Raw genomic sequence first — 27,286 nt, forward strand, 5'->3', positions numbered from 1 at the left:
TATGCAGTAGTTCCAGGAATTAAATAATCACTTAAACTCCACAAGCTCCCTTAAATTCCCAGTGACACAAAGCCTTTTAAAAATAAAAATAAAAAATAAATAAATTACAATTATGTCTTTATTTTATCTATTCGCTTATTTTTTAAATTGACCCCATCTGTTCTGTATGGCTTATTGCTTGCAAACCTGAAAGGGTACTTGAATCACTGCATTTCAAAAAGAGGTAGGATGATTGGAGAAGTGGCCTCTGGTGATAATTACACCTAAAGGCCAGTAGCTGAATGGGCTGGTGTCTCTTTTGTGCTACCATGGCAAGGTGATCTTGCAACACGGCAAAAGGAAACCATGAGTTTTTTTGACATGAAAGAAGGTAGGATGGAGGCCAGTGAGGAAATGTTTGGCTGGGGGAACAACCAAAGAATGAGCCTAACGGATTTAGTCCAATAATGTACTGGGGATGAGCTCACCAAAAGCCTGCAGCTAATGTACAAATCCAGAATGATAGCAATAGTGCAGAGGTTCAGTGAGATATGATGCATTTTTATTGGGATAGCAAGAATTAAAATATGTGAATAAAAAGGAGGAAGGGAGCTGGTGTTGTAAGGTGGTAGCAACCCTTACCTCCCGCAATGACACAGGGTGTAAAGGCGAGCGTACTGTGGGAACTGAACCACGGTTCTGGTTGTAGGGACATCCAGAGGTCATCTAGCCTGTCCTGCTGCTTGAAGCAGGGCCATCGCCACTTTGTCTGGCCAACTTCTGAAAGCTTCCGTGGATGATATCATAAATTCCCAAGACACAATTTGTGGCTGCTGATCCTTCTTGCTATCTGGCACTACCTGGGGAAGGTGCAGGTGTGACTGTAATTTCATTGATCTTCCCCCTAGCTCTAAGCAGCTAGTATATCTATTTACATCCCGTAGAATATGCTTTGCCCAGCTAAACAAAACTGGTCCCCTCCACCAGCCTTCACAGGCTACATGCTCAGGTCCCTCACCTTCCTGGCAACCCTTCACTGGGCCCTCTCCTGTTTGTTCATGTTCCTCTTAAACTGGGGGTCCAAATGGTGAACCCGGCCTCCTATACTGTTCATTCACACACTTCTCTTCTTCTGGCCGCCCTCCCCTCTCCAATTCCCTCAGCTGATCCCTTTCAAGGATTGGTGGAAGAAAGAGCAAAAAAGCTCTTCAATGTGAGACTTTTAGTACTGAATTAATTTCTCTAAATAAATAATAATAATAAGTCACTCCTCCAGTATCCTTTCATATTTTATGCTTAGGCTTCATCTTTCAACATTGGCAGGTAGAGTTTTATGTGGCCACATACTGAAACATCATCTGAAATCTCACTTGGGCATTTGTAGGATTTCTTAAGACTGTGTAGAAGACTAACAGAAAACTACCCTACGCTCTTCAATGCTGTGAAAATATATTTTCACTGTGAACATATTGATGGTTGAAATGTCTATGAGTTGCCCCAATTTCTAGACTTGAGAATCTTCCAAAAGATACTTTTTTAGTCAACCTGCTGCCCACTCATTGTAAGATAATGCCAAATGAAAAGATGAGTAATACAGAAACTGCTTTGTATCAACAGGGTTGATCAGGGAGTTGCTGTCATCTTAACTTACTCTGTGCAGTGCTTTCAAAGACCTTCAAAACCTCAAGACATTATTATTGGACCAAAACATTTCTCCAAAGATTAACATACCTTGGTTATGTTTTCTACATGGAGAGACTTTCTTAATTCAGGTTTTAAATTTGTCTAAACTCAGAAATTCGTCTCTTTGGAATATCCTATAATGAAAATACAGCCCATTGCTCCCACATATACCCAATCAAAAACTCTCACATTGTTATAAATACATTTGAAAGAAAGGGATTTAAGCCATATGATATAAAGCATTCATAAAGCAGAGCATCAAGACATCTGCACCAGAGTTGTCGTTATCACACCTGCATGGGTTTAAAGCAAAAATCTTCAGAATTACATGTTATAACTACAAGCTCTAATGTTAAGGAGCTTTATATAAAGACTCAAAACTCATTTGCTTAGGGCTCATTTTGTTCTGGCACTCAAATTCAAAATACTGTGTTAATTAACACAATTATAATATGTATGTCATTGTATTATTGTAAAGATAGGAGCCCTTCATTTTTACATAATCTTCTTATATATGCCATTTGGAATTGTGTACAGAAATAACTAATGCCTTTGTTCACACAGAGGAGACATCCTTATTTTAAAATGTAGCACAAAATTAAAATTCCATTCAAAATCCAGAAGAATGGATTTTTCAGACTGTCTCCTTTCATTGTCTTTTGCATTTTGATATTTAGCCGGTAGTCATGGCAGCTCATGAGTGATTGTGTAGCACAAAGATGCAGTTACACATGTTTGGCTTTGGGTTAAGTAGATTAAACACATGTAGATTGCTCAAAATCAACCAATAAACTTAAGTAAAAAAGCTTTATATAAATACATGTAACGTATATGTATACAGGTATGTGTGACCTAAATAATAAATGCTTCTATTTGTTTCTTTCAGACTCTATAAAATAGGTTTTCTAGCCTATGGGACCAGGTTTGTTTGAGAGGTATCTTACACATCCCTCACAGCAGCATATTGTTTCTAAAATGGATTCTCCCAGTAATTATAGCGTGAAAATAATTGCAATATGTTCTGCACTCACTGAAATGACTCAGCAAGCAAGGAATACATTTAATTACTGGAATATAAAGATCAAGAGTCCATCCTAACTGCAAATTATAATTGTATTTATCCCATATAATATAAACACTAATTTCTACTTAGCTGACTTGCCCTCAGTATTGTCTTTGCCTAAAACAAACAAATGCACCTTGCAATTTAATTTGCAAATCATTTTCCGGGCTTTAAGTTATGACTAATTAATATTTTCACTTTCATTAGTTCAAAGAACAGTTTTTAAAATATTGGAAGACATCAAGGATCTCTGCACTTTGGAGTGGCACAAAGTGTGTGTTAATGAGGATTGTGGTTACAACTCCTATGTGAGTTATTTAAAAATAAGTAAAAAGTATCTGACTTACAGTTCTGGAAAAAAAAAATAATCATGTAAATCTGATTCCAAATAAAATGCAAGGACCAGACTCTTTGTTAATGGAAACTGGCACAGAGCAATGTGGTTCTGTTCACTTGATGGAGGCACTCTACTTTACAACAGTTAAATTATGAAAAGAGAAAAAGATGGATTCCTTAGCCATTCTTCCTTAATTGTCTGCTTTGCAGAAGTATCTTGAGCCATTTCTTTGCTTGATGTTGTATCAATGGCTTTCTTCCAGAACCTGGGGGTAATTCTGCTAAAAGTTGCTCTATCCAGAAGCCCACTGTGACTCAGAACAATTTGACTGCAATCTGAGTCCAGAGATGTGGAGAAAGGAGGGAGCATATAATAACATAGCTGAAATAATATCAGCACATGTCCAGAAAGAATCTACTGTGTCAGGATGACAAGAAGCAGTAGCAAAACTCTTATTTCAGTTGTGAGATGAAAAATATGCCAGGATTCTGTCATGGCTCTCTAGCTATAATATTCACAGCCAATACAGAATAAAATGTCAGCCAAAGTTAGTGGATGATGCAAGGCCAGGTGATGAAAGACCAGGAAGAGTTTGTTGAGCCTGCATAAAGGGATCGCAGTGACACAAAATCCAGTCACTGGAAGTCTCTGTAGAGGTCATTATGAAAAATCAAATACATGCAGCTGTTCCAAACACACATACATGGCCGAGTCTGAGATTCAGAAAAAATCCGGTGCTGGAAGCCAACTCTGTCACATGCTGCTCTACTAACCCAGTCTTATTGCTAAAATAGAACCTGCAGCACAATTCATACCTTGAGAGACATTGTTTGATCATAGCAGGCTGATCATAACTAACCGGTTACAGCTCTGTTTCATCTATTTTGATTTGCATCCTCACTCAAGAGGCTGTTTCACCAGCTAGCACCTCTATTGCTTGCACCATTCTCAGTGAGACAACCTGGGCCAACAGAGGTGTCACTCACACAGAAATCAGGAGACCTGGGTTCTCCATGAAGCCTTCCTACAGACTAAGTCTGTGACCCGAGGCAATTTTTGTCACCTCTGGGTTGTTTCACCCCCAGTGTTCTCTCCCTGGCTTTCTCTCTTACGCTGGAAGGTCTTTGGCACAGGGTGTTCGCATCTGACGTGTTTGTACAGAAAGTAGTGCAGATCCCAGCTGGACCCCTGCGTGCTCCTGCAATACAATAATGAGATGACCTTAAGAGCGTGCTGGGAGACAGCAACCACCTCCAATAGTCTGGTCCCTGACCACGGGGTGCTCCAGGGGAAACTAGTGTGCTCAAAAGGACTCAAAATTGCACCTCCCACCCAGCGCCGAGGTCACCAGCAAGCAAAAAGTTGTAGGCACACTTCTGTTGTGGTGACTGGTACCTGCATGCCAGGTCTGTCAGGGAAAAGCAGGCTGGCTGTAGGTTCTGGGACTTGTGTCCTTCCGAGCTCTAGCTCTGTCCACCCCACACCTCACTTGTTTGTTATCTACTAGGAAGTCCCATCTCCTTTCCAAGTAGTTATCATAGTTACCTGGTGCTCTGGCCACCATTGTGGACCCAGGACCGAGTCAAGCACCACAGCTTGGCACCCAGGAAGCAGCACGGTTTGGGGGAAGCCACTTCTGAGGGAAGGATCATAAATATGTGGGGGTCTCCTGCTACAGGGAACTCCTGACTGTTATAGCAGGTTAGTACAGGCGTTAGCCCCCATCTCAGAAATGTTGAGACAAGATAACCTGTGTACAGCGGTGCTGAGATAGGTGTGTTGAGGCCTTCTGCTTCTCTGGCTTTTATACTTGAACATTAGCATTCCTTCAAACATAGCTTTTAGCCTATGTGGAGACTAAGATTCAGGTTCGGTGCTGCTTACCAGGGGGGATCTTCAAAGCTATGTCAGTAGAAAGTTTGGGGTGAAATGTCTGACTTTTTAAGCCACTTTATATGTAACCTGTCAGAGAAGTAAAGGATTCTAATGTCTCTAATGTGCTGGCAAAAGAGTGTGTAACACTTCAGGCATACAAGGCAAACGAAATACTTTACACGGTGAGCATTAAATCATGCAAAGCAAATCCATGCATTCAAAAATTCCAGGGCTTAAGGTTTTGATCCTTAAATCATTCATGTAAGTCTCCGAGTGAGAACTTGGTCAATAGGGATTTACCCTGAGAACAGGAATATTAATGATAGGATCAGACTCAGGCTGATACATGTAGTATCATTACTACTATTGCCAGTAGTCTTAAATGAAAAGTAAAATTGAAGATTTTTCTGTAAGACATGACATAGCAAAAATTTCTACAGTACCGTCAGATCTGTGGAATTTATTTATTTATTTGCATCCTGGCAGAAGTTCCCTGCACTGCAGTCGGGGTTCAGAAAAATGGTTTTTCTTATAGTCTCACCAGTGAGAATTACATACATTGAAATAATACAAAATAGTTAGTTCACTTCTTAACATTCTGACATCAGAAAATAAAGTGAACAGACGTTTGAATCCAATCACACTCATTAAGTAAAAAACATAGCCATGGCATCTGGAGTAGTCCATTTTAATCCAAAAGCATAGTCATGATCAGTGATTAAATTGTAAATTTGGGCGCAGTTTTCAGCTTGACTTGTGCCACCCTGCAATCTGCATGTTGACAAGGTGCCTGTGTTTGCATCTACACACCAGCATGTGCAAGAAAATCAGTACTGGGCGGTCTTTGCATAAGCAAATAGTTGCTTGTGTATTCCTTTGTGTGGGTTTTCCAGTCAGATACTGTGCTGTCACCTGAGCTGTGCTGTAGAAAGGGCATACAAAGGCTTGCATTTGATGGTAGCTTTCATGGTACAATTTGACACAACCTTAATAAGCAGGTGAAGGGTCAGATCTGTCACTCGCATCGTTTGTCTTACGAAGAATTCGTGCTACAATATTCTCAGTCACCACAAAGTAGATTAGATCTGTCCAAGTTCTTTCTTTCTGGACTTACGGTAGGAAAGATTAGAGCTAGTGTTCACAAAGGAATCTCAGTAATTCACAATTTGTTTTCCTTGTTCTGTTTCTTGTTTCCTTTTCATGGTACCTGCTTCCTCTGTGGTATAGATACTGACATATCATAAAATTCAGGGGCAGGCGGCATGACCAAAACTTTATATTTGTCACAATATTAAACTGCTTTGCAGTACATGAAGTATGTAATTTTAAAGACTTGGTTACAAAAGAATGGACACATTTATGATCAGAAGTGATAATAACATCAATTAAATGTTGGGGGTTTTTTGTATGTTTTTTGTGGGTTTTTTTGTTTGTTTGTTTTTAATCAATAGAGATTAATCAAAATTATATTCTAAAAGACAACAAGGAAAAAAAAAAAAGAAAAGAAAAGAAAAGAAAAGAAAACAACAAAGGGTGAATGAAATGCAGGCCAGCTATACAAGGTTGTCTTTATAGGGTTGTCTTGGTTTACTTCTGTTAAATATCAATTACAGTTATGATCATATAACACCGTTTCACTTAACATAAAAGAACATAGTACATTACTAAAGTGGTTTACCAAAATAAAGTAAAATTACTGGCCAACAGTGTGCCTTCTGGTGTTCATGAAAGGATGTGGCTGTTCATGAATTAAAGTGTTGCTTTGACAAACCAAAAACTCTATCACTTCAAAGGGAACATTAACAAAGTGAAATTTGTAGCAAACTGCTTTGTCAGTAACACCCTTAAGAAATCAGCGCAGAAGATGGCTGTGGTAGGTCTTCTGTACCTTGCATTCCATGCCTCATCAAATCACATTTCTTACTCTTACAGTCTCTTCCAAATCAAAAAGACAAAGCAGAATTTCAGTGACTATAATTCATCACAGCAAGCTGACTGTCTCCCAGGCAAGGGAACGGGGCTGAGTCATGCTATGGGTTGCACATTTTGACCATGGGCATTGTGCCAGCTCCTGCTTCCTTCCAGGTGTGCAGAACCTCAAGAATTAGTTAGCTGGTGGGACTTCAAGTTTCAAAAATCTATAACATTTTGTTATATGCAGACTGGATTCAGTAAAGGAAAATGAATCAACAGATTTGCATTCATCAGATGTTAATTATAAGTAACATTTACACTATCTCTCTGCTTTCATGTGTTAAAAATAGTCTTGATTATGAATAATGGACTCTGCTGTGACAGAGCAATCTGTCCTAACCGTGCTTTGCCAAGGAACAAAATGTGACAAAAATTGCCCATGGCCCGTCAGTCAGGACAGATTTTCATGTTACAGTGTAAACTGTAAAAAATTCCTTATAGCTATTTGATAACAGATAAGAGCAGACAGGGTGGTTTCACCAGCATATTCCCTAATCTCCCTACTTCTCTCAGCAGCAGGTAACTGGTTGCTGACTTCTAATAGCAGCCATAGCACTCTCCCCTGTTAGTTTCAATCAATGGGCAAGTGAGCTGAAGGACTGGCAGTGGACAAATTTTCTGTCATTAGTGAAGGAGTATGGAATGCATCTGAATAAGTGCATTGTTTGAGATCAGGAGAGCAATTTTGAAGTGAATCATCAGAACATCCCAGCTGACCATGCTTTGGTCTACACTGCAGAGCAATCTCAAAGCCCACAAACTGGTTTAGTTGAGAGGTGAAGAAAACTAGAAGGTGTCCTTTAGTAGTACTACTGTGCTGCAGGAGCTAATGGTTGGTCAGAACATGAGATATATTCTAAAGAAAATACACACAGCATGGGGATGGAGTACGCAGAAGTGTGTCCTTCCACAGATCCTATCCTGCCACATGCTTTGCTGCTTGCTCATGTAGATGTAGTACTTGAAATCCTCTGGGAGATCTTACCTAGATTAGCAAGTAGAGAGCCCTCAAAAAAAAAAAAAAAAGAGCATCAAAACATTCACAAGTTCTAAAAACTGCTGTTATATATTACGCCAGAAGTTTCAGGAGGTGGTGATATTAGCTTAAAGCTGTGATATTAAGATACACTGGGGACTCATTCAGGGAAAAAACGTGCAATCTTGAGTTTCAAGCCAATCTGAGATTCTTCTCTGAAGCTGTCAAAGGTTTTACGGGTATTAGGTAATATTTTATTTCCAAGCCTTTTCAGCAGCTATGGATGTGAGGAATTCACTTCTTTAAAAAAAAAAAAAAAAAAAAAAAAAAAAGATGTTCTGAAATAATACACAACTTAGAATTTAAGGAGATCTGTAAATAATAGGATATTCATAGCAAAACCACGAGCATTGTTAACACCAAAATACCTTTTGGTATTACAACCTTCTGAAAGGGTTGTTAGGCATTGGAATGGGCTGCCCAGGGAGGTGGTTGAGTCGCCATCCCTGGAGGTCTTTAAAAGACGTTTAGATGTAGCCCTTAGTGATATGGTTTAGTGGAGGACTTGTTAGTGTTAGGGCAGAGGTTGGACTAGATGATCTTGGAGGTCTCTTCCAACCTAGATGATTCTGTGATTCTGTGATTCTGTGATTCTGTGACCTTCTGATTTTTAGCAAAAATTAGTGTTCTGGGATCTTGCCCAACTTTAAATCATTTAATGCATCTAAACATTTAAGTCTTGCTGCCTGTAACTGAGAAGATGATGTTGCTGTCTTTTGTCAACATTGTTCTTCCCTAGTAATTTCCCTATCAAAGCTTTTGTATTATTACGATTACCATCATTTACTTTCCTTCATTTAACTTGCACAGTTAATGCAATGATATGTACCCTACATGACTGCACAAGGAGCTATATAATTAGGAAGCCAGTTGAAACACATTTGGAAAATGAGTTTGGAAAAGTTTATTTGAAAAATAAATTTTGTTGCAATCACTGATTCTCTTTAAGGGTTTTTAAATGCTCCACTATAAACCAGAGCATTTTTGTGCCTACTTCATTTAACACCATAAATCCTGTGCAGATTACATAAATGTTGTGATGTTGGCTTTCTAATTTTTTAACATAAAAAGAATTCTTTTAGGGAGAACATGTTTCTATGGCTAAAATACTAGCTGTACGGGGTTTGGGAAACCAGGGTTCTCTCCCTGTTCAGCCACAAACTCCCTGTGGGACACTGGCCAATAACTCTAGTTAGATCACCATCTACAGGCACCTACGTAGTTGTCAATGGGCTAATAATACAGCTTTTTCTTTAATGCATGGCATTTTAAGGAAAGGACAGATGAGTAATGCATGGCTTCTGATATTTAAAGCTGCTAAGTAAAGCTGTTCTTTGTCTGGTCATGGGGGGGAAGTCTTCACACCACTGATGCTGGACACCTGCAGAGGTGTGTAGGTCTTCAATTCCTCTGAGGCCCTCAGACCTCAATTCTCCAACAGGCAAAACACTATCAGCACTGCAGGAGTAGAATACATTAAACACTCTCCCTGAGACAGAACAGGTCTCCTTTTCCATGTTTTCCCATGTCATCCATGTGGTGCTTGGTTTCCAGGGTTGCAGTAGCCTCCAGAACTTGCTGTGAGTGTTCAAGCCAGGTTCTAAGTGTGGCTGAAGGACTTTCTAGGACAAATAGAGACTAAATCAATACCATGAAAAAAAGAAATGTAATGCTTGCAAAGCATGGAAAATCATCCTAATTCTGTCAGTAGCCAGAATGAAATAAGACAATAATTTCACCAGTGTGCTTTCAGTGCAGCTATTGTATTGAAAGGAAGGAGAGCTGAGCATTTTCTTATCTTTCTCCAGCCATGTTTTGCAGATGATAAGCTGGCAGAACAGACATCCTTGTCTGATTGTTTAAATGCTGCTAGAAAACAACACGTATTCAATGTCAAGCAAAGATAAAAAATAATGACAAGGACCCCCTAGGACACCTCTTTCCATGCCTCTTTCTATAAAGATGTTTCAAGCTATGTGTTGTAGCAGTGATTCATCATACCTTTTACAAGAATGTTTAGCTTTCAGCTTGTGCCATCAATGGCCATGTCTTTGATAGGCAACTTGAAGTCTGTTTTCTGTATGTTTACTAGCCCCTTATGCAGGGCCTCATGTGCTCCCACTCCACAAACTCTCTGCTGAAAAAGATGCAGTTTTGGCGGTGTGGGCAGCTGGCTGGACAAGCCCTCCTCCAAGGACAGTCTGGACGACCACGCCTGTGTGCTTAGAATTACATATGCAGTTAAAAGTTTTGTTGAATTAAGGCTTAAATGGTTAGGCATTTCATTATGTTTGACTACCAACAGATATCAGTTTGATGTCTTTGACTCTTCAGAGGATTTTTAAGTTATTTCTTGCAATTTAGTACTTACGTTTCAAAAACAAACAAACAAAACAAAAAATGTGAAGTCCAAGCTTCCTTGGCAACCTTAGCTCAGAGAAAGCAAAGCCTTCAGTATACTCTTGGTCTGAGGTGCTGTCTTTCTCTTGTGGTATCTATAAAGCTGTATGTCCTTTGGGTGGGTTATTTAGTGTCCATGATTGCCCATGCAAAGCTTCATTAGCTAAATTAATCATGTGCTGGCAGTTAGAAATCCATTCCTAAACTGATGTATCATTCAAATATCACCATTCTTAGCAGTACCCTAGGGTTCTCGAACCCTCATCAACCTCAGGGGCCTTTCTGAGGAAAAATTAAATATATATATATATTAAAAGACTCTAAAGCAGCCACAAGAAAGACTGAATGACAATATCGTATGTATCCAGTATCTGAAGATAAAAGGGCTCTCTGATTTTCATTTAGTAACAAGAAGGATTAATTTGGTCTAGTCTGTTAAGTACAATGCTTTCAGCCCAAATTATATTCAAGCCATATTTTCACATGCTGGCAGAAAATGTGTGTCTGCCTCTGTAGATATGATTTTGATAGCAGCAATAATCTGTGTATGCCAAGGTCAATTTTGAAGCAGCCCCCCGACATATATACTTTATGCTGTGTGTGCAGTGGCTTGCGTGATGACTAAAGAGGACTTGGGAGAGCTGGCTGTGGTCTGGGCTCTGTCATTGACCTGCCAAGCAACCAGATACAAGACTATTTTCCAATTAATAAGCTGAAATGTTAGTAATTAGGAAGGGCAAATGTAGAACCTCATGTAATGGCTAGATATTGATATCACCATTTCTAGAACAATTCATCCTCAGTATATCACTGGGGCCTATAGTAATTACTGGGCTACAAACTAACAGTAAAGTACAAGCATATTTATTGCATCAGCTGATATACACTATACCTGAGTATGGAAGCAAAGTATTTTGGCCAGCAAGTGAGGAAAGAAAAGCTTATTTGTCTCAAGGACTTACACATATTAAGGATATTATCCTAAGGATTTTATAAATGTATTCTCATTTCTGGATTTAATTTTAATTATCTGGATGACATTTTCATTTGTAACAGATAATGTCTTTAGCATCTGCCTATGGCAATACATGGGCAGTGTTTCTGTTCTCAATTGCATTTGGGTACATCATAGAATTTTGTAAGAGCTTCATTTCTCTGCACCTGCCAGGAGATAGTGGGGTCATGGCACTCTTCCAATACTAAATACATTGCCTAGTAGCCAGACTCACTTTCTATAAACCAAAGATGACTGTATTCATTTTAGCTGAGGTTGAGGTCATGCAGGAGATCAGAAGCAGTCTCTGCAATAATGAGGATCTCATATTTGATGTGATAAAGACTCCATGTCCAGAAGAAATAGCTGAAAGTAAATATTCTAGATAAATCTGCCAGGTGCATGATCAATCAGATTTTCTGGTCACTAGTCTGTCATCCCAGTTAGAGGCTCACTAAGGAGAAATTGGGGAAATTAATTATGCTAATAAGGTCTCTCATTTCAGCTTACAAGGAAAAGATGAAGGAGCTGTCCATGCTGTCTCTGATCTGCTCCTGTTTTTATCCTGAACCTCGCAACATGAACATCTATAAATATGATGGTGAGTAACTTTCATTGGAAATCATCCTGCAGGTCAGATAATGTGCTAATGCTAGGAAACGACTCAGATAACCATCCTGGTACCTAATGTTAGGCAGTCGATACTTTGCTGATTTAACAATTCATTTGCTGATCTTGGCTGTTGTTTTCTATTAATTGTGTATTACCTGTGATTCTCAATATTGGTCCTAATAGCAACTAACTAAATTTTTAAAGCCCTTTCACAGTGAACTGTATTTTTTCCCAGTACCCTGAGAAATACTTCCCATTTGAGAATTACAGATCTTCACAGCTGACATAATTCCCAAGGAAATGAAGAAAAGATGAAAGCATGCTTAAAAAATTAATCAGCTTGGGCACTGCTCGCATGGGGCGTGAAATGACACAGAACGCCAGTAAGCTTCCAAAACTGCTGTAAATTTTTATTTTTATAAGATTAGGGTATAATTAAACTATTGTAGATAAAATGGGATGTTCTTCTGAGAACAGTTTTCAGCCCATAATCTGCTATTTCATTTTAAATGTCCAATGCAAAGATGCTAAATCTTTTGTCTGTACTTCTGATCCTACATTAATGTCAGTGCTGCTTCTCTCCTTGATACCACCAAAGTATTGAAAGACTTACCATTTCTCACTTTATCATACAGACATGGAAGTTAAACAGATCAACAAACGTGCCTCGGGCCAGGCTTTTGAACTGATCCTAAAGCCGCCATCCCCGGTCTCAGAAGCACCACGAACTTTAGCTTCTCCAAAGAAGAAAGAACTCTCTCTTGAGGAGATCCAGAAGAAGCTGGAGGCTGCAGAGGAGAGGAGAAAGGTATTTTGCCTTAATAAAATACTAGTAATTACACCAGACATTGTACAGGATAACAGCCATGTCTCCTATCCATTGCCATCATTGTTTTGCATTACCATCACTGAACCACAGTATGTTTGCATGGACAAAAGATATTAACGTGTTTAAAGAAACAAATTAGTTTATTTTCTTTCAGCAGCTTGCAAACAAACCTGACTGATTTGGATGCTTGGGAAGCATGTGTCATTAAAATACTGATAGCTTTGGACAAGAAGCCTGAGATGCAGATAGTACATGGGACAGCCTGAACAGCAAAAAGCTCTCTGCTCTCCTTTCACGTCTGTCAGACCAAATCAGGGGTCCCTGGGAGAGTCCGTGGAGCCATTACAGTGGTGTGTGGTGAAAAGTGAATCCCCTGAAGTCAGTAAATCTGGTTTGCTGACATTTGCTTAAAACCTGGCCCTTATTTTTGACTTGCAATGAAACCAGACTATTCTGTATCTCACTGATTTGAACAATTTAGTCATTCAAATGTTGCACATTAACACTATCGCTTCTGTCTTTACGTGTGTCAAAGTATTCACTTCAGCAGAAGGACATGTCTATATGTGAAAGGCACATGCATATGCAGTAGCACCTGCCCAGAAGTATGAGCCTTCACACACCCAAATGATGATATGCTTGAAAGACTCAATCTGTGAAGTACCTCTGTACTGAGTGCAAATACTCAAGTAAAGATTTGGACACAGAATGAAATGGCAGCAATTAAGAAGCCTGATATTATGCATACACTTAGCGGGAAATATAGATTGAATGTCCCAGACATTTCAGTTCATTGATTTCATTACTGTTCATTTCTTCCTAAAGGAGAGCTCATTATGCCATAAACTAGTAATCAGTGATGGTAGTACAGACACCTGCCGTTTCTTCCCCTTAATACTATATTCATTTTGAATGAACATATAACTGAGTTATTTTAATAGATTAAATATTCCATATTGGCAATGCAGCAGAAATTGCAAGGAAAGGAACCAAGGAGTGAGCAGAAAGCCTCATTACATCATTGTTTAAATCCTTGGTGCTCACACATCCCAACTATCACCTGCAGTTCTGGTCTAAAAAAAGCGTATAGTGCAGAGAAAGGTAAAAAGCAACCAGAGCATAAGAAGATAAATTAAACAGTCCACTTCTCAGCTTGGAGACAGACAACAGATGGAAGATAAAATTCTATAAAGTCATGAATAGTAAATGAGAAGATAAATAGGAACAATTATATTCTGTTTCATGCAGTCCAAAGGGGAAGAAACACTCAATGAAATTAGATAACAATTTCAAAGCAGAGAGAGGGAATTACCTTTGCATGTATTGTTTAATCAAGTTTTTGTGTTTGTTAACAGGCTATTTGGATGTTATTAAAATACTAATTATTTCAAAAAGCAAATAAAAAAAATGGTAGAGCAGTACCTTGCAGAACATGATTATACAGATGCAACCTTTGGCTCAGAAAATACCTAACCTGATGGAAACTAGGAAGATAGATGTATGTAGGAAAAAATTAGGCAGATTTGCTCAGCTTCGTATACACTTCCCCTAAGAATCTTCCACTCTCTGCTGCTAGACAAATCAGGCAGATATTTTCTGAGATCCAACATGGCAGTTGTTATCATACTTTTCTGTCTATGTACAGCAGCTATCTGGCATAACCGTTCCAGATCGTGTCCTTCCAGCACAGTTCTAATTAAAATCAAGTATAACTAATTGATGAGAATGGCCTTTTTTGAAACACTACTAACTGATTTCACACTTTTTAGGAATTAGGCCCTGCTCTGTCAATTAAGCAGTGTTTTCTTTAATAGAGTTTAAAACTCATGAGAACATCTACAGTAATACATGCACTCCAGCAGCCTCCTGCTTATGCTGTCTCGTGTTCATCATTCTTGTTTATTTCCTCATATGTTTTTACAGGGCTGCTTCCTTTTCTCCCCCTTTTTTCTACCTCAGTTGGCAGTCACTGAGATCTCATACTCTCAGACCAAACTGAGAGTTTCACCTGAGACATTTTTTCCTTTTGCACCACACAGCAAGACCATTTGAGCTAGTTACAGACTTGTCCTTTCTGTTTATAGAATCCTCTTTGTAGTGTGTCATTATTATCCCATTACTTTTTTGGCATGTGTGCACTATATTTTCTCATCTTGATAGATAATCAGAAAGATCTCGTCATCACTTCCATTTAAGAAATTAGTGCACAGTGACATTGGAAGCAGCAGAATTTAATTTCTTAAGGAACTTTTGGCATTTATCAAATTTTACCCATTGGTTTTGAATATTCAGCTACAATTGCACTGGATATACAGATTTCAAAAGCCGTATGTTGAATTATGTATATTTATTGCTTATATTCAACTTGCATAACAATGAAACTCTAAAGGGAGGAACAGTTTTGTAGACTTTGAAATGAAGGAGAGAAACTGTATGTAATGAAAACCTCCTAATGGCTTTGTATTGGCGTGAAATTAAATCAGGTCAGTCCCTAGTGCTTAGCACCACAACAAATGATGGAGAACAATCATCTTTTTTAACTTTTGTGTTTCTCATTATGGAGTTAAAGCTATATGAGTTGTTAATACTGTAAAATCATATAATCAAATAGTCACAGAATCATCTAGATTGGAAAAGACCGTCAAGATCATCGTCTAACCATCAATTTGACCTACCAAGTCCCATCACCAAACCATGTCCCTCAGTGCCACATCCATACGTCTCTTACATACTTCCAGGGATGGGGATTCCACCACTGCCCTGGGCAGCCTGTTCCAATGCTTGAGCACCCTTTCCATGAAAAAATTCTTCCTAATGTCCAATCTAAACCTCCCCTGGCACAACTTGAGGCGGTTGCATTGTGTCCTATTACTTGTCACCTGGGAAAAGAGACCAACACACTCCTGGCTGCAGCCTCCCTTCGGGTAATTATGGGCAGTGATGGGCCCTCAGCCAGACTCAGCCTTCTCCAGGCTGAAAAACCCCAGTTCCCTCAGTCACTCCTCCTAAGTCTTGTTTTCTAGTGCCTTCACCAGCTTTGTTGCCCTTCTCTGCACACCCTTGAGCACCTCCACATGCTTCTTGTAGCGAGGGGCCCAAAACTGAAGACAGTTTTCAAGGTGTGACCTGTGACCTCACCAGAGCTGAGTACAGGGGGACAATCATCTCCCTGGTCCTGCTGGCCACACTCTTTCTGATGCAGGCCAGGACGCCATTGGCCTTCTTGGCCACCTGGACACACTGCTGGCTGACGTTCAGCTGGTATTGACCAGCAGCCCACAGCAAGACAAGGGCCCCTGTGCAGCCTTATAGCTTGGCAAAGCTTGCTGTGCTCCCTCAGTGGGCAGCTGGCCTGGGGCATCTCTGCCTGCCAGCAACAGGGCCGCACTCTGCATTGGGCTGCATCACCCAACCCGCTGCCTCTAAGCTGGCACTACTGCCTGCTGGAGGCACTTCTTCGTACTCTTGATCCCCTCTCTCTTTACACATTGTGTCCTGGTTCCAGTTAGGACAGAGTTAATTTTCCCTCATAGTAGCCACGTGTGCTTTACCACACAGCAAACCACCAGGAGGCTCTTAGGTGAAAAGGCTTCACCAAGGTGGGAAGATGTTGAAGCCGCAGGACAAATGCTCTCTCCTAGAAACCGCTCTGGGTTTTGATATTCCTCTGTCAAAAAAAAAAAAAAAAAAAAAAAAAGGAACTTTCTTTGTTCTTTTGTTCTTCCAACTATTCCTCTCCTTGGTTTCCTGTCAAATTGTAAGTGAGCAGGCCAGGACAGATGACAGGCACTGCCCACAGTGTCTGCCTCCTGTCTTGCCCATCTACTCTTTCTGTTACTCTTGGCTGGTGGCTGGGCTTCTGGAGAGATGAAAAACAGAATGAGGTGCTTTTATATGAAAAGATCCACCAATATATGTGGAATCGCAGCTAGAACCAGGCATTTCTGCCCCATTTTGGTTTTCTATACATAGTGTTTCTGTACATCATGCTTCACCCCTAATGTTGACAAAAGACGTCTAAAACTGCATCCCTCCCCTTGCATCCCTCCAACATGCCTTGCTTACCCCATGGGTCAGAACCATGAGAGCTGCCATATTATGTCAGTTCAGGAAGAGAAAGTGAACTTTCTTGTCTCACAATACAAATAAGCTCTTTTTTATTATTTATTTTTATTTTTTTTCCTCCTTGGATTCTTAGTAGGCCTGACACAAAGCTCCCTGGCGGATTTGAAAAAAGGAAAACAAAAAAGATTCTTATCTAAATTTTGCACCATCTGGTTTCAGTAGCAGTGGGACTATGGTTCCAGCTCACAGATGTCTTTGGCTTTTCTGCAAAATGGCCATTTTTCTCCTTTGCTCTCTAATCTCATAGAGCAGGGACACCCCCCTCTTCTTCTTGTCTCTTTAAACTGTCATTGCTCTGGGAGAGGAACTGTCTCTCCCTTTGTGTTTGCACACTGCCTGGGACAGTGAGCCCTCACAACAGCTAGAATAAGTGCTAATAAATAATAATACACCCCAATGAGGAATATGATGTAAAAACAAATAGATGGAGGAAGCCAGTGCTATGAGTAAGGTCTAACTTGGGCCCATTCCCTTGCTTTATATGGAAAGAAAAATCCCAGTTCCATCCCTGAAAACATCACTTCTTCAACGTACGACTTCCTTCTGATTAATAACTAGGCATTTATATGTTTTCAATTGCATGGCAGTTGGAGCTTTTAATCCTGCCCTGTAGTATCTCTTAAGTACACAATACACTGAAGAATACCAAAGTTATCTCAGCTTCTGCAGAACAATTTAATTTAAAATAAAGCCAGAGAGTGAATAAATGTATTAGAATAGTGGAACTCTCATGACTGGTAGTGTGTCTCACACATCTTAGTAACCAAGATTGTCAAGGGAATGGGTTCAAGCTGAGATTCCCAGTTTAAAAGTTTTCTGAGGCCATTCCTTGCTTTAAGAGTAATCCTTCATCTCTGCATAAAAGATTTCAATATCTGGAGCTATGCATCAAAGAAAAAACAGATAAATGTGAGAAAATAAGAGCACCTGTTATTCAGATAAGTGGAATTTTCTTCCTGTGAGTAATAATAATAATAATAATTGGGGAGGACTTGGTAGTGTTAGGTCAGAGGTTGGACTAGGTGATCTTGGAGATCTCTTCCAACCTAGATGATTCTGTGATTCTGTAAAATATTAATAATAATAATAATAATAATTTTTAAAAAACATCTCTAAATAGAATTTCTGTAAATAATTTTTCTATTAAAGTGAGCTCTAAGTTTTCTGCATCTATCTCTGGCCAGCTAAGCATGAGATACAGATTTCTTTGTGAAGCACTCATCTCTGGAAACTGGGGGTGCAAAAGATCCTTTAGAAAAATGACATGAATTTCTTAAGGAGCTGGCCTACATTATCCATCTTTTTAGCACAGAAGTACATTTCTGAGAGCAAAAGTATCTGTACCAGGAATATCTAACTACATTTTTATTCCTCTACACCTAGCATTAGAGGCTGCAGCTGTAGCTGCATTGATTAAACCATTTAATATTTAAGAGGTCTTCTGAATATTCCCCACTAAGTATTCTTTTTTTCCCTTCTCCACCATTTTATACTGTTCTCTCCTTATTAATCTTCACCTCCCATTCCCTTTCCAGCTTTTTTTCCCTCATTTTCTCATAACTATGCAAGAAGCGTTTATTGTAAACCATTTACAAGTATATTAGAAAATGGACTATCAAGGATTTGAGAATACCCTTTCCAGCACTTTAATACAATGTTGAAAAATAAACTTGGAATAAAAACTTCCTGTGTATGTTGAAATCCTGTGTCAAGACTGTCCAAACACAGTGGCTAAAAGCCAACACCAACAAAGGGAGTTCATTAATCCCAGCCACACTAGGTATCAGAGGTCATTCATTTTGGCAATTTCTGGATGCATAGTAGACTTTGAACAGGCTGGGTGGCCAACTTATTTTGCCAAATGTGTTTGAAACAGAAAATCATTCAACAATCCAGTACAAAAACACACTGACTATATTCCAAAATCATCACAAGGGGATTTCAAAAATGATCTGAACACAATCAAACAGGCAGACTCACAGCTGGTGTAAATGTCATTAGAAGGGGGACATCAGTTTAAATGAGACTCTACCCCTTCGATGGTTTGTGATGGGGAGGGGAGTCCTTTATTTTGAACCATTTCTGGGTACCCCAAACTTTTTGAAGGATGAAAATGAATGCCTTTTAAGGAATATCATAAAGGAAAATCATATTAGGAACGTGCAGTCAGTTCCCGTGGCCTGGCTTAGCTTTCCTTCAGACTCTTACCAGTGCCAATGCAATTTGCATCCAGAAAATATCGAATTACCATATAAGCATTTTCTTCCTTATCAGGCACTAGTGACTAAATTACTTTTGAATGCATCATCTGCCAGTGTGGCCTCTAGAACTGTGTGTACTTTGATATGTAACTCTAATTTTTCACAATTCTCATGGACTTATGATAATAGGAAGTAGTTCCAGAAGGCAAAGGGTTTCAATAGAAGAAAACAAATCCTGACAAACAGGTGAGTGCCCCAAAGACCCACAGGCATTTTGACACCTCCCACTGAAAGCCAATGTTCTTTTCAAAAATGCTACTTAGAGGCATAGTCCAAAGCTTGCTTTTTATTATAGCATCTCCATGGGATACATCCATGGACATGTCTACTGTCCAAATCTCAAAATGCTTGATTGTATATAAACACCTTATACCAAGGTATGTTTAAACACCTTGAAATGTTAGCCTTTCAAACCAAAACACTTCTTTAATGTTTCATGGGAAAGGACATGAAGATTAGTATTATATTATCTTTTCTATTCAAACTCCCAATAGAAAGGAAAGTATTTTTTTAGATTATCAAAGGTACTTTTAAATCACTTAAGTGTATGTTCACGAAATTCAGATCAGCAGCCAAAATTTCATGATGATAACTTTTCTAAAAGTGAAAAAAAGATTGCAATTAAAGACTAAATTAAAGAGAAAATGCAGAAAAACTTCACAAGCACTAGTCAAACTGAGACACACAGGTTGGTCCAAAGACAGTCCAACAGGATGAAGATGTTCAATTATTTAATTTTTACATTTTACAAAATCTTTCAAAAGAACTTTTTTCGATTTTGAAACAGCATATATTTAAAGAAATGTTAAACATTGAGGGCCTGAAATAAAGCATTTTTCTTTAAAATAAGCCTTTTATCATGCAATTATTAAAATTATTGATATTTTTGTTAAGCATGCTTTTTAATGAGTTTTGAGTTAGGCTACACCTTCTTTGCCAAGGTGCCTTTCCCTTTGGCTCATTCTCCTTCCATTCTCTGCCAGAGAAACTCCCTCAGCTCTTCTTGCCTGTGCCTGTCTGGGGACTTTCTGTTCCCATTTGCAACATCCTTTAGCCTGCACAACATTAATTTTGTCTGATGGAAAGATCTGAAAAGTACTTGCTCTACTACTAGCTGTTCAGCATGTGCTATAGTAGTAAAAGCAACAAAGATCTTTCTAAGGTACCATCCAGTTCAGTAGACCACTCCCATCATCAAGTGCTCCAAGGGTCATAGGTTGAGAAAGGAGCCTGAAACTGTGACCAGGATGGAGGTGAAAGCAAATATAGTAAGTGGCCGAGATTAACAAAAGTTGCATTTATCTCTGATCTCAAGCAAGCCATTGCAGCCTTTCAAACCAATATATGTTTTATTCCAGTGTCTTCATGAAAGGTGGTCTGGCTGGTTTCTGCACCATTTTCTACAATCTGCTTAATTTGCCTTGTCATTACATCTGCCTGTATATGTATCTTACCTTTGTTAAAATGTTTTCTCTTCCTCTCTTGATCTTCTACATGTAAGAGAACTGCAGCTTTTTTCACTTCATTAAAAGCCACACGATATAATTTAATAGGATTCATTACTGCTAATTGTAGTTGTTGGTTAAAACCCTTAATTTAGGCCTTAAACTAATTCATTTTTATGGTTAACAATGGCAACAGTGTATTGTTATCTGCACTGAAATATACACTTATCTTCCTGGAGCCATATTTCATTCCATGATTTCTGTTTGCCTCTCATGCTCCCTCTAATTTATTTTATCCAAGAGCATACGATGTTGTTTATCATTTCCAAATAACCCCTCTGAAACATACTGTCTTTTCTGCTAGACTTGCCTGGAGGATGGGCCCAGTGCTGCAAGTTCCTTGGCTTCCCTCCTAGGATTAGTGGTTCCATGTTAGTAATTTGATTTAAAAAACAATAACACAGCTTGTGCTTCTGCGTTCACAAAGAATAGCACACTGTTGTGCATAGGCTGAATGTGCTTAATTCCTACCTCCACTTTTCATCTTCCTGGTAGAATTTAAACTTTAAACTAACAATAGCTTTTTTTGATATTTTCTATAAAGTAAAATCTTTTTTTTTTTTCTTTCATAATTACTGAGATGAAGTGAAACATAAATATCATGGGGAAAAACATTGTCTGATTTGGTTCTGTTTATCTTTCACAGTGGTAAACTTCAAAGCCTGTTATTAACAATTCATGCACACTGAAGGACTGTCCAACCTGGGTAAAAAATGTGCCTCTCCTCCTTTTTAACACTGTACCCTTCAGCCTCCATCCCAGATCTCTGCAAATAAAATGCTCTTATCTAAAAGATCACAGCTCTGAGAGGTTAAGCAACCACTGCAGTAGCTGAGGGCAGCATTTCTCAATAACAGCATTTCTCATTAACAAAACTGCTTCAGAGACTTCTCTGCTGCTGCATAAGTCATATTCTCCACATTTAGCCAGTGCCTCTAAGCCCCTGTTATTGACACTAATCCGGTTTATATACAGAAGTGATCTTTCCAAACTGCACCTGTAACAACAAAGGAACAAACTTTACGCAGTTTCCAAACACTGTGAAGAGCCCTGTGGGGGTTATTTTACTCCTTGTGGGTGTTTGAGACACTTATTTCAGCCACATGTCTCTCTGTTTCCAGTCCCAGGAGGCCCAGGTGCTGAAACATCTGGCTGAGAAGAGAGAACATGAGCGAGAAGTGCTTCAAAAGGCTTTGGAGGAGAACAACAACTTCAGCAAAATGGCAGAGGAAAAGCTGATACTGAAAATGGAACAGATCAAAGAAAACCGTGAAGCTAATTTAGCTGCTCTTATTGAACGTCTTCAAGAAAAGGTAACTGCACCATCACTCCTCACCTAGACTAGAGGAGAAAATCCAACCAATATTTTGAAGAGAGGTAGTGGATAGCTCTTTCCTCTGTTGCAAAACTTGAGTTATATTTAAATCAGAGCCCCTGATGCCTATCTAAACCACTTTTGAAAAATCACAGAATGGTTGAGGCTGGAAGGGACCTCTGGAGTCCATGTGGTCCAAACCTCCTGCCCAAGCAGGGACACCCAGAGTGGGCTGCACAGGACCACATCCAGGTGACTTCTGAAGATCTCCAAGGAGGAGACAACCTCTCTAGGCAACCTGTGCCAGTGGTCCATCACCCGCACAGCACAGAAGTACTTCCTGGTGTTGAGGGAATCTCTTGTGCTCTAGTTTGTTCCCATTGCCTCTTGTCCTGGCCCTGGGCACCACGGAAAAGTGCTCAGCTCTGTCCTCTTTCCATCCTCCCTTCAGGTATTGATATCCATTAATAAGATCCCCCCCCAGCCTTCTCTTCTCCAGGGTGAACAGTCCCAGTTCTCTCAGGTTTTTGTTGAGGAGAGGTGCTCCAGTCCCTTCATCATCTTAGATGCCCTTTGCTGGACTCTCTGCAATACGTCTGTGTCTCTCTGGTTCTGGGGAGCCCAGAAGCGGACACAGTGCTCCAGGTGTGGCCTCACCAGTGCTGAGTAGAGCAGAAGATTTACCTCCCTTGGCCTGCTGGCAATACTTTGGCTAATCTAGACCAGAATACTGTCATCTTTCTTACCAGCAAGGGCACACTGTTGACTCATGTTCAACTTGCTGTCCACTAGGACCTCTATGTCCTTATCTGCAAAGCTGCTATCCAGACTGTCATGGTGAAATGTGTATTAAAAACTCAGCTGTCCCCTGCTTCTGTTCTTAATCTTGGTTTGGGACCTTTGTGCTAGCCAACATTCACATATTCTTAGAGTTATGAAGACAAAGGTTCATCAAGAAAAGGAGAAAGCAAGCCAAACAAAGGTTGATTTTCTAGCTTTTAAGAAAGTGCTGTAAACAAATTAAAGGTCACTTGTGTTTAGATTTTGGTCTTTAAGAAAGGTCAGTGACCAAATCAAACAGTTGTCCCGTGGACATATAGTTCTTGACTTCCCAGAAGGGAACAGGGAAAAAATAAGCAAAAAAGTCTTTCCTATATATTAAAAGGGGCCTATTCTTCCATAAGTCTTGCAACAAAAAGAGAGTAAGTTTTCTTTTGAAGATCTTTGAAAAATCCAGAGGAATTTCCTTTAAGAATCCAGTAAATCACAAACCCCACAGTGCCCTTCTCCAAAACAGCCCTCCTAAACAAGAAAGAGAAACATTAAAATTAAGATTTAGAAATGTTAAGAAAAAAAATAATTTACACTTGTTTCTCTCAACAATGAATTTCTAATATGTTAGTAAATGGTTTAACAAAAAGAAAATAGCTCTCAGACATTTCCAATGAGATGGAACAGCACCTGGTTTCCTTTGGTGATAACAAAAGTCTCATAAAGTAAGTAAGAAATAATAGTTTCCCAAAGATTGATGTTATAAGTGAACTGGGTAACTCTGGAGTTTAAGGACTGTACTCAGATTATTTGACATTTTTGTAGTAGATGAGTTTGCAGGCACATATCCCAAAGTTTATGAGAACAAACAGAAAAGCCAATTAGTCATCCTTAAGGTCCAAAAGAAAATAGGATGGACAGCTGGACATTCTCAGTCCTATGTTATTGTTAACAGACTCCTAAGCCCCTTTTCCTCTGAAATATGATGGCAAATGTGCATGAAATCCAAAGAAGGCTTCTGAACAAAGATGTCGATAACTCACTTGGGAATATTTTTACAGACCAGAAATTAAAAATTTTATGCCTATAGTTTTGCCAACACAAAAGCCAACTCTGACTACGCAGGAAAAGATGAAGCGAGATAACTTCAAGAGTGACCAAGAATTGTGGATGACCCAAGGCTGTGGTGTTTAGAAGCTCCTACAGTGAAAGATAACTTTGTATACTGCAGTTAACAGGAGTCCTGAGAAACAAGTCCCTTAGAAAATCTAGCATTCAAAATTATGGAGTTTATAAGAACCTGTGATTTACAGATTCAGTTGATACAATAAGCTGTCTTGGCCTGTGATCCATAGTTCATTTTGACCAATCCCCATAAAAGATCCCCTAATGTACAAAAAGATCCCCTAATGTACAAAAATACCTAGGAAGTGCCATAAACAGAAGACAGCTAGAGATAATTTTGCTTCTATAGCTACCTTATGACTTGTCATTTAGTTGTCTAATGTGTTGGGTCTTTTTCCAGTAGTCAGACATGAGAGGTAAAAGTCTGATAGTTTGACAGTCAGAAAGAGATAGGCATAATCCAAAAGCCCCAAACCCCACAAGCTGCCAAAAATAATACAGTATTATAAACACCCTGAGTGGAACATTCTTAACATTTAACAGATGTTGTTCCTGACCACAGTCCCATTTCCACAGAATTATCTGAATATACAGTGGCTCTAATAAATCTAAATTAATTGTGGCTGTTTTTCTAAAATGCAACATGGCTGTAACTTGGCAGAAGGGGCTAGCATTGACTTACAGTAAAAACTCCCCTTTTCCATCACAGTAGGAGTAAGAATGGAGAGGACAGCTAACCTCATTGTTCAGTCTAAGGACATTATAACAGAACAGAGCATAATAGAATAGAATGAAATAGTTCAGTTCAGTTCAGCTCAGTTGGAAGTGACCTTCAAAGATCATTGAGTCCAAATACCTAACCTCTTCAGAGCTAACCAAAAACTAGAACATGTTATTGAGGGCATTGTCCAAGAACACTGACAGGCGTGGGGCATCAACCACCTCTTTAGGAAGCCTGTTCCAGTGTTTGATCACCCTCATGGTAAAGAAACTGTTCTTAATGTCCAGTCTGAATCTCCCTGGTGCAGCTTTGTGCCTGTGTTCCTGCACATCTGTCATCTATTACCAGGGAAAAGAGACTGGCATCTCCCTCTCCACTTCCCCTCCTCAGGAAGCTGCAGAGAACAATGAGGTCACCTCTTAGCCTTCTTTTCTCCCAACCAGACAAACCAAGACTCCTCAGCCTCTCCTCATAGGAAATGCCTTCCAGCCCTTGTACCAGATGTTCAAAACACTCAGATTGACCCTTCTTGGCAGAACTACAATCTGGGACCTTTTATTTGTGGCTCCTAGATAACATAGGAGCTGTCACTTCTTCTGCATACAGCATGCAAGCAATTAATTCAAGACCTTAATTCATCCTTCCCTCTATTTAGTTCAGTATCTAGGAATTCAAAGAGGAAATGTGAGCACATGGCATATTTCATGTTGCATGCAGTACCTCTCTATGCAGGCCCTTAAAATGAATCTTTCTGAGGTGCTGAGAACTATAAGGCCGTATAATATAAAAAACTGGGTTCCAGAGCATAAACAGAATGTAAGCACTGAACATGCCTTGGGCTGGGCTGGTAGGTGACACCTCTCCTGAGCTGCATCCTCTAAAGATGGTTGTGCTGTGAAACAAGTTTTGCACAGGCGTCAAATGCACAACCTAAATGTGTTAGCATCAGGATCCTCCGAGGCAGGCAGAATGAGAAAGAGGTTTGATTTTTCCCTTCTTGATGTTTTCCAGGAGAGGCATGCTGCAGAGGTCCGTAGAAACAAGGAGCTCCAGGTGGAACTGTCTGGCTGAAAACAGCAATGGTGGATGTGACCCATCCCCACCATTAGTAAACTCCCCCTGCCTATATTATTATGGATCATGCGATATCAGTATGGGAAATGTATGACATGGTTTAAAAAAAAAAATCAAGAACTCAATAAAAAACTTTAAAAAAAGAAACAAAAAATAAAAACAAAACAATGCGGTCTCTTTGCAGAATGATTTGCTTGATGTTTAAAAAACTTGGATCTTATTTTGTAAATACTTACATTTTTGTTAAAAAATACAAGTATTGCATTATGCAAGTTATTTCATAATCTTACATGTCCTGTAACAGGCTTCTGATGTTGTCTATTTCCACTCGGTTGAATTTGCTGGGTCTGTTCATTTGAAGCACCTCACGTCTAACTCCATTCCCTGCGACTTTCATTCCCACCCACCACGAGGTCAGTAGTAGTTCTATGGTGCTAGAGACCAGTCATTGCCTGATAACCTAGACTGCTTTGCCATCGATAAGCTTTGTTGAAACAGTGACTAGATCACAGGTATCGTGACTTCACATTCAGCTGTCCGAGACAAAAGGCTCTTAAAATGTAGTTTCTTTAAATGCAACTTGTGCTACAGGACTCTGTAGCGTGCTGTTTGACCGAGGTTAAATCACCGTGTGCAGTACTTGCTGCTTCTGCTTCCGAGGCAAGAGGCAACAAATACAGCTTTGCAACTGAACAAAAGCAAGTGGTATCAGTTTGAGGTGAACTTGAAAGGCACATTGTAACCATCCAGCTATGACAAATTCTAAATGATGCCAAACAGCCATACAAATGCTAATTGTAAAGTGAGCTTAATTCACCACTTGAAAATTTATTAATGGAGCAGATAATAGATAGCATCAAATGGCTTTATTTGTAGATGCCATGATCTATGATACTTCTCTGATGCTACCATAGTACGTGTGTAACAGTAAAAGAGGCTACCAAATATTTCACCAGGAACCCATGAGCCAGTTGTTACCTTTTTTTGTTTTTGTTTTTGACACTGCTGACTTCCATTCATCATGACCTTTACTCTTCAGTGTTAGCCAACCCTACCTAGTGACGGACATCTAGGACTAAAGAGGGCTGAAGCAGCAGGAATGACTAGACAGGGTGCTCGTGCCAAGTACAGTATCACGAAACCTAACACATCATCCCCAAAATACCTGCAGTTTTGAAGTTGTCCCTACCCCCCTGGAGGTTGCTGCCTGCATATTCTACTCTTCATTAGTGCTATTTTCCTGTATGTCATTGTGAGCAAGCTGTGATTAATAAAGAATTGGGGTTCTGTGAACTGAAAAAGGGCTTGTCTCTTCTCTCGCTCCATTACTTCTGACATGTGCCCATATGAGGTGAAAGCCTAATGAAGTCATAAAAGCATGGAAATTAGATTTAAATAAGACCTATTAATAAATCAAGCCTATTTCTTTGCTGATACAGGACCGACCCCTGCTATGTGTTTTCAGTGCTTAGGCTGGTTATTTTTAAAGATTACCATATAAACTGAGCCTATGAATGTGACCTCTAGCACTGGGATTATTAAAAAAGAACTAGCTACACACACATGCACATGCACCCTTAATCCTAACTCAATATTGGGAAAAAAAA

At 39.5% G+C, this 27,286-nt stretch overlaps 1 protein-coding gene across 1 annotated transcript in view; it reads left to right on the forward strand.

Moving 5' to 3' along the window:
- Positions 1–26,980, forward strand: part of STMN2 (stathmin 2) — a 39,943-nt gene extending 12,963 nt beyond the window's left edge. The window contains exons 2-5 of the mRNA XM_080579869.1: positions 11,847–11,942; positions 12,589–12,761; positions 21,795–21,986; positions 25,617–26,980. Of these exons, the coding sequence (XP_080435995.1) occupies positions 11,847–11,942; positions 12,589–12,761; positions 21,795–21,986; positions 25,617–25,676 (521 nt within the window). The 3' untranslated portion in view covers positions 25,677–26,980. The remainder of the gene's footprint in view (positions 1–11,846; positions 11,943–12,588; positions 12,762–21,794; positions 21,987–25,616) is intronic.
- The last annotated feature ends 306 nt before the right edge of the window (positions 26,981–27,286 follow it).

Source organism: Anser brachyrhynchus (assembly GCF_964034855.1).
Source record: "Anser brachyrhynchus genome assembly, chromosome: 2".
NCBI classification, from domain to species: Eukaryota; Metazoa; Chordata; class Aves; order Anseriformes; family Anatidae; genus Anser; species Anser brachyrhynchus.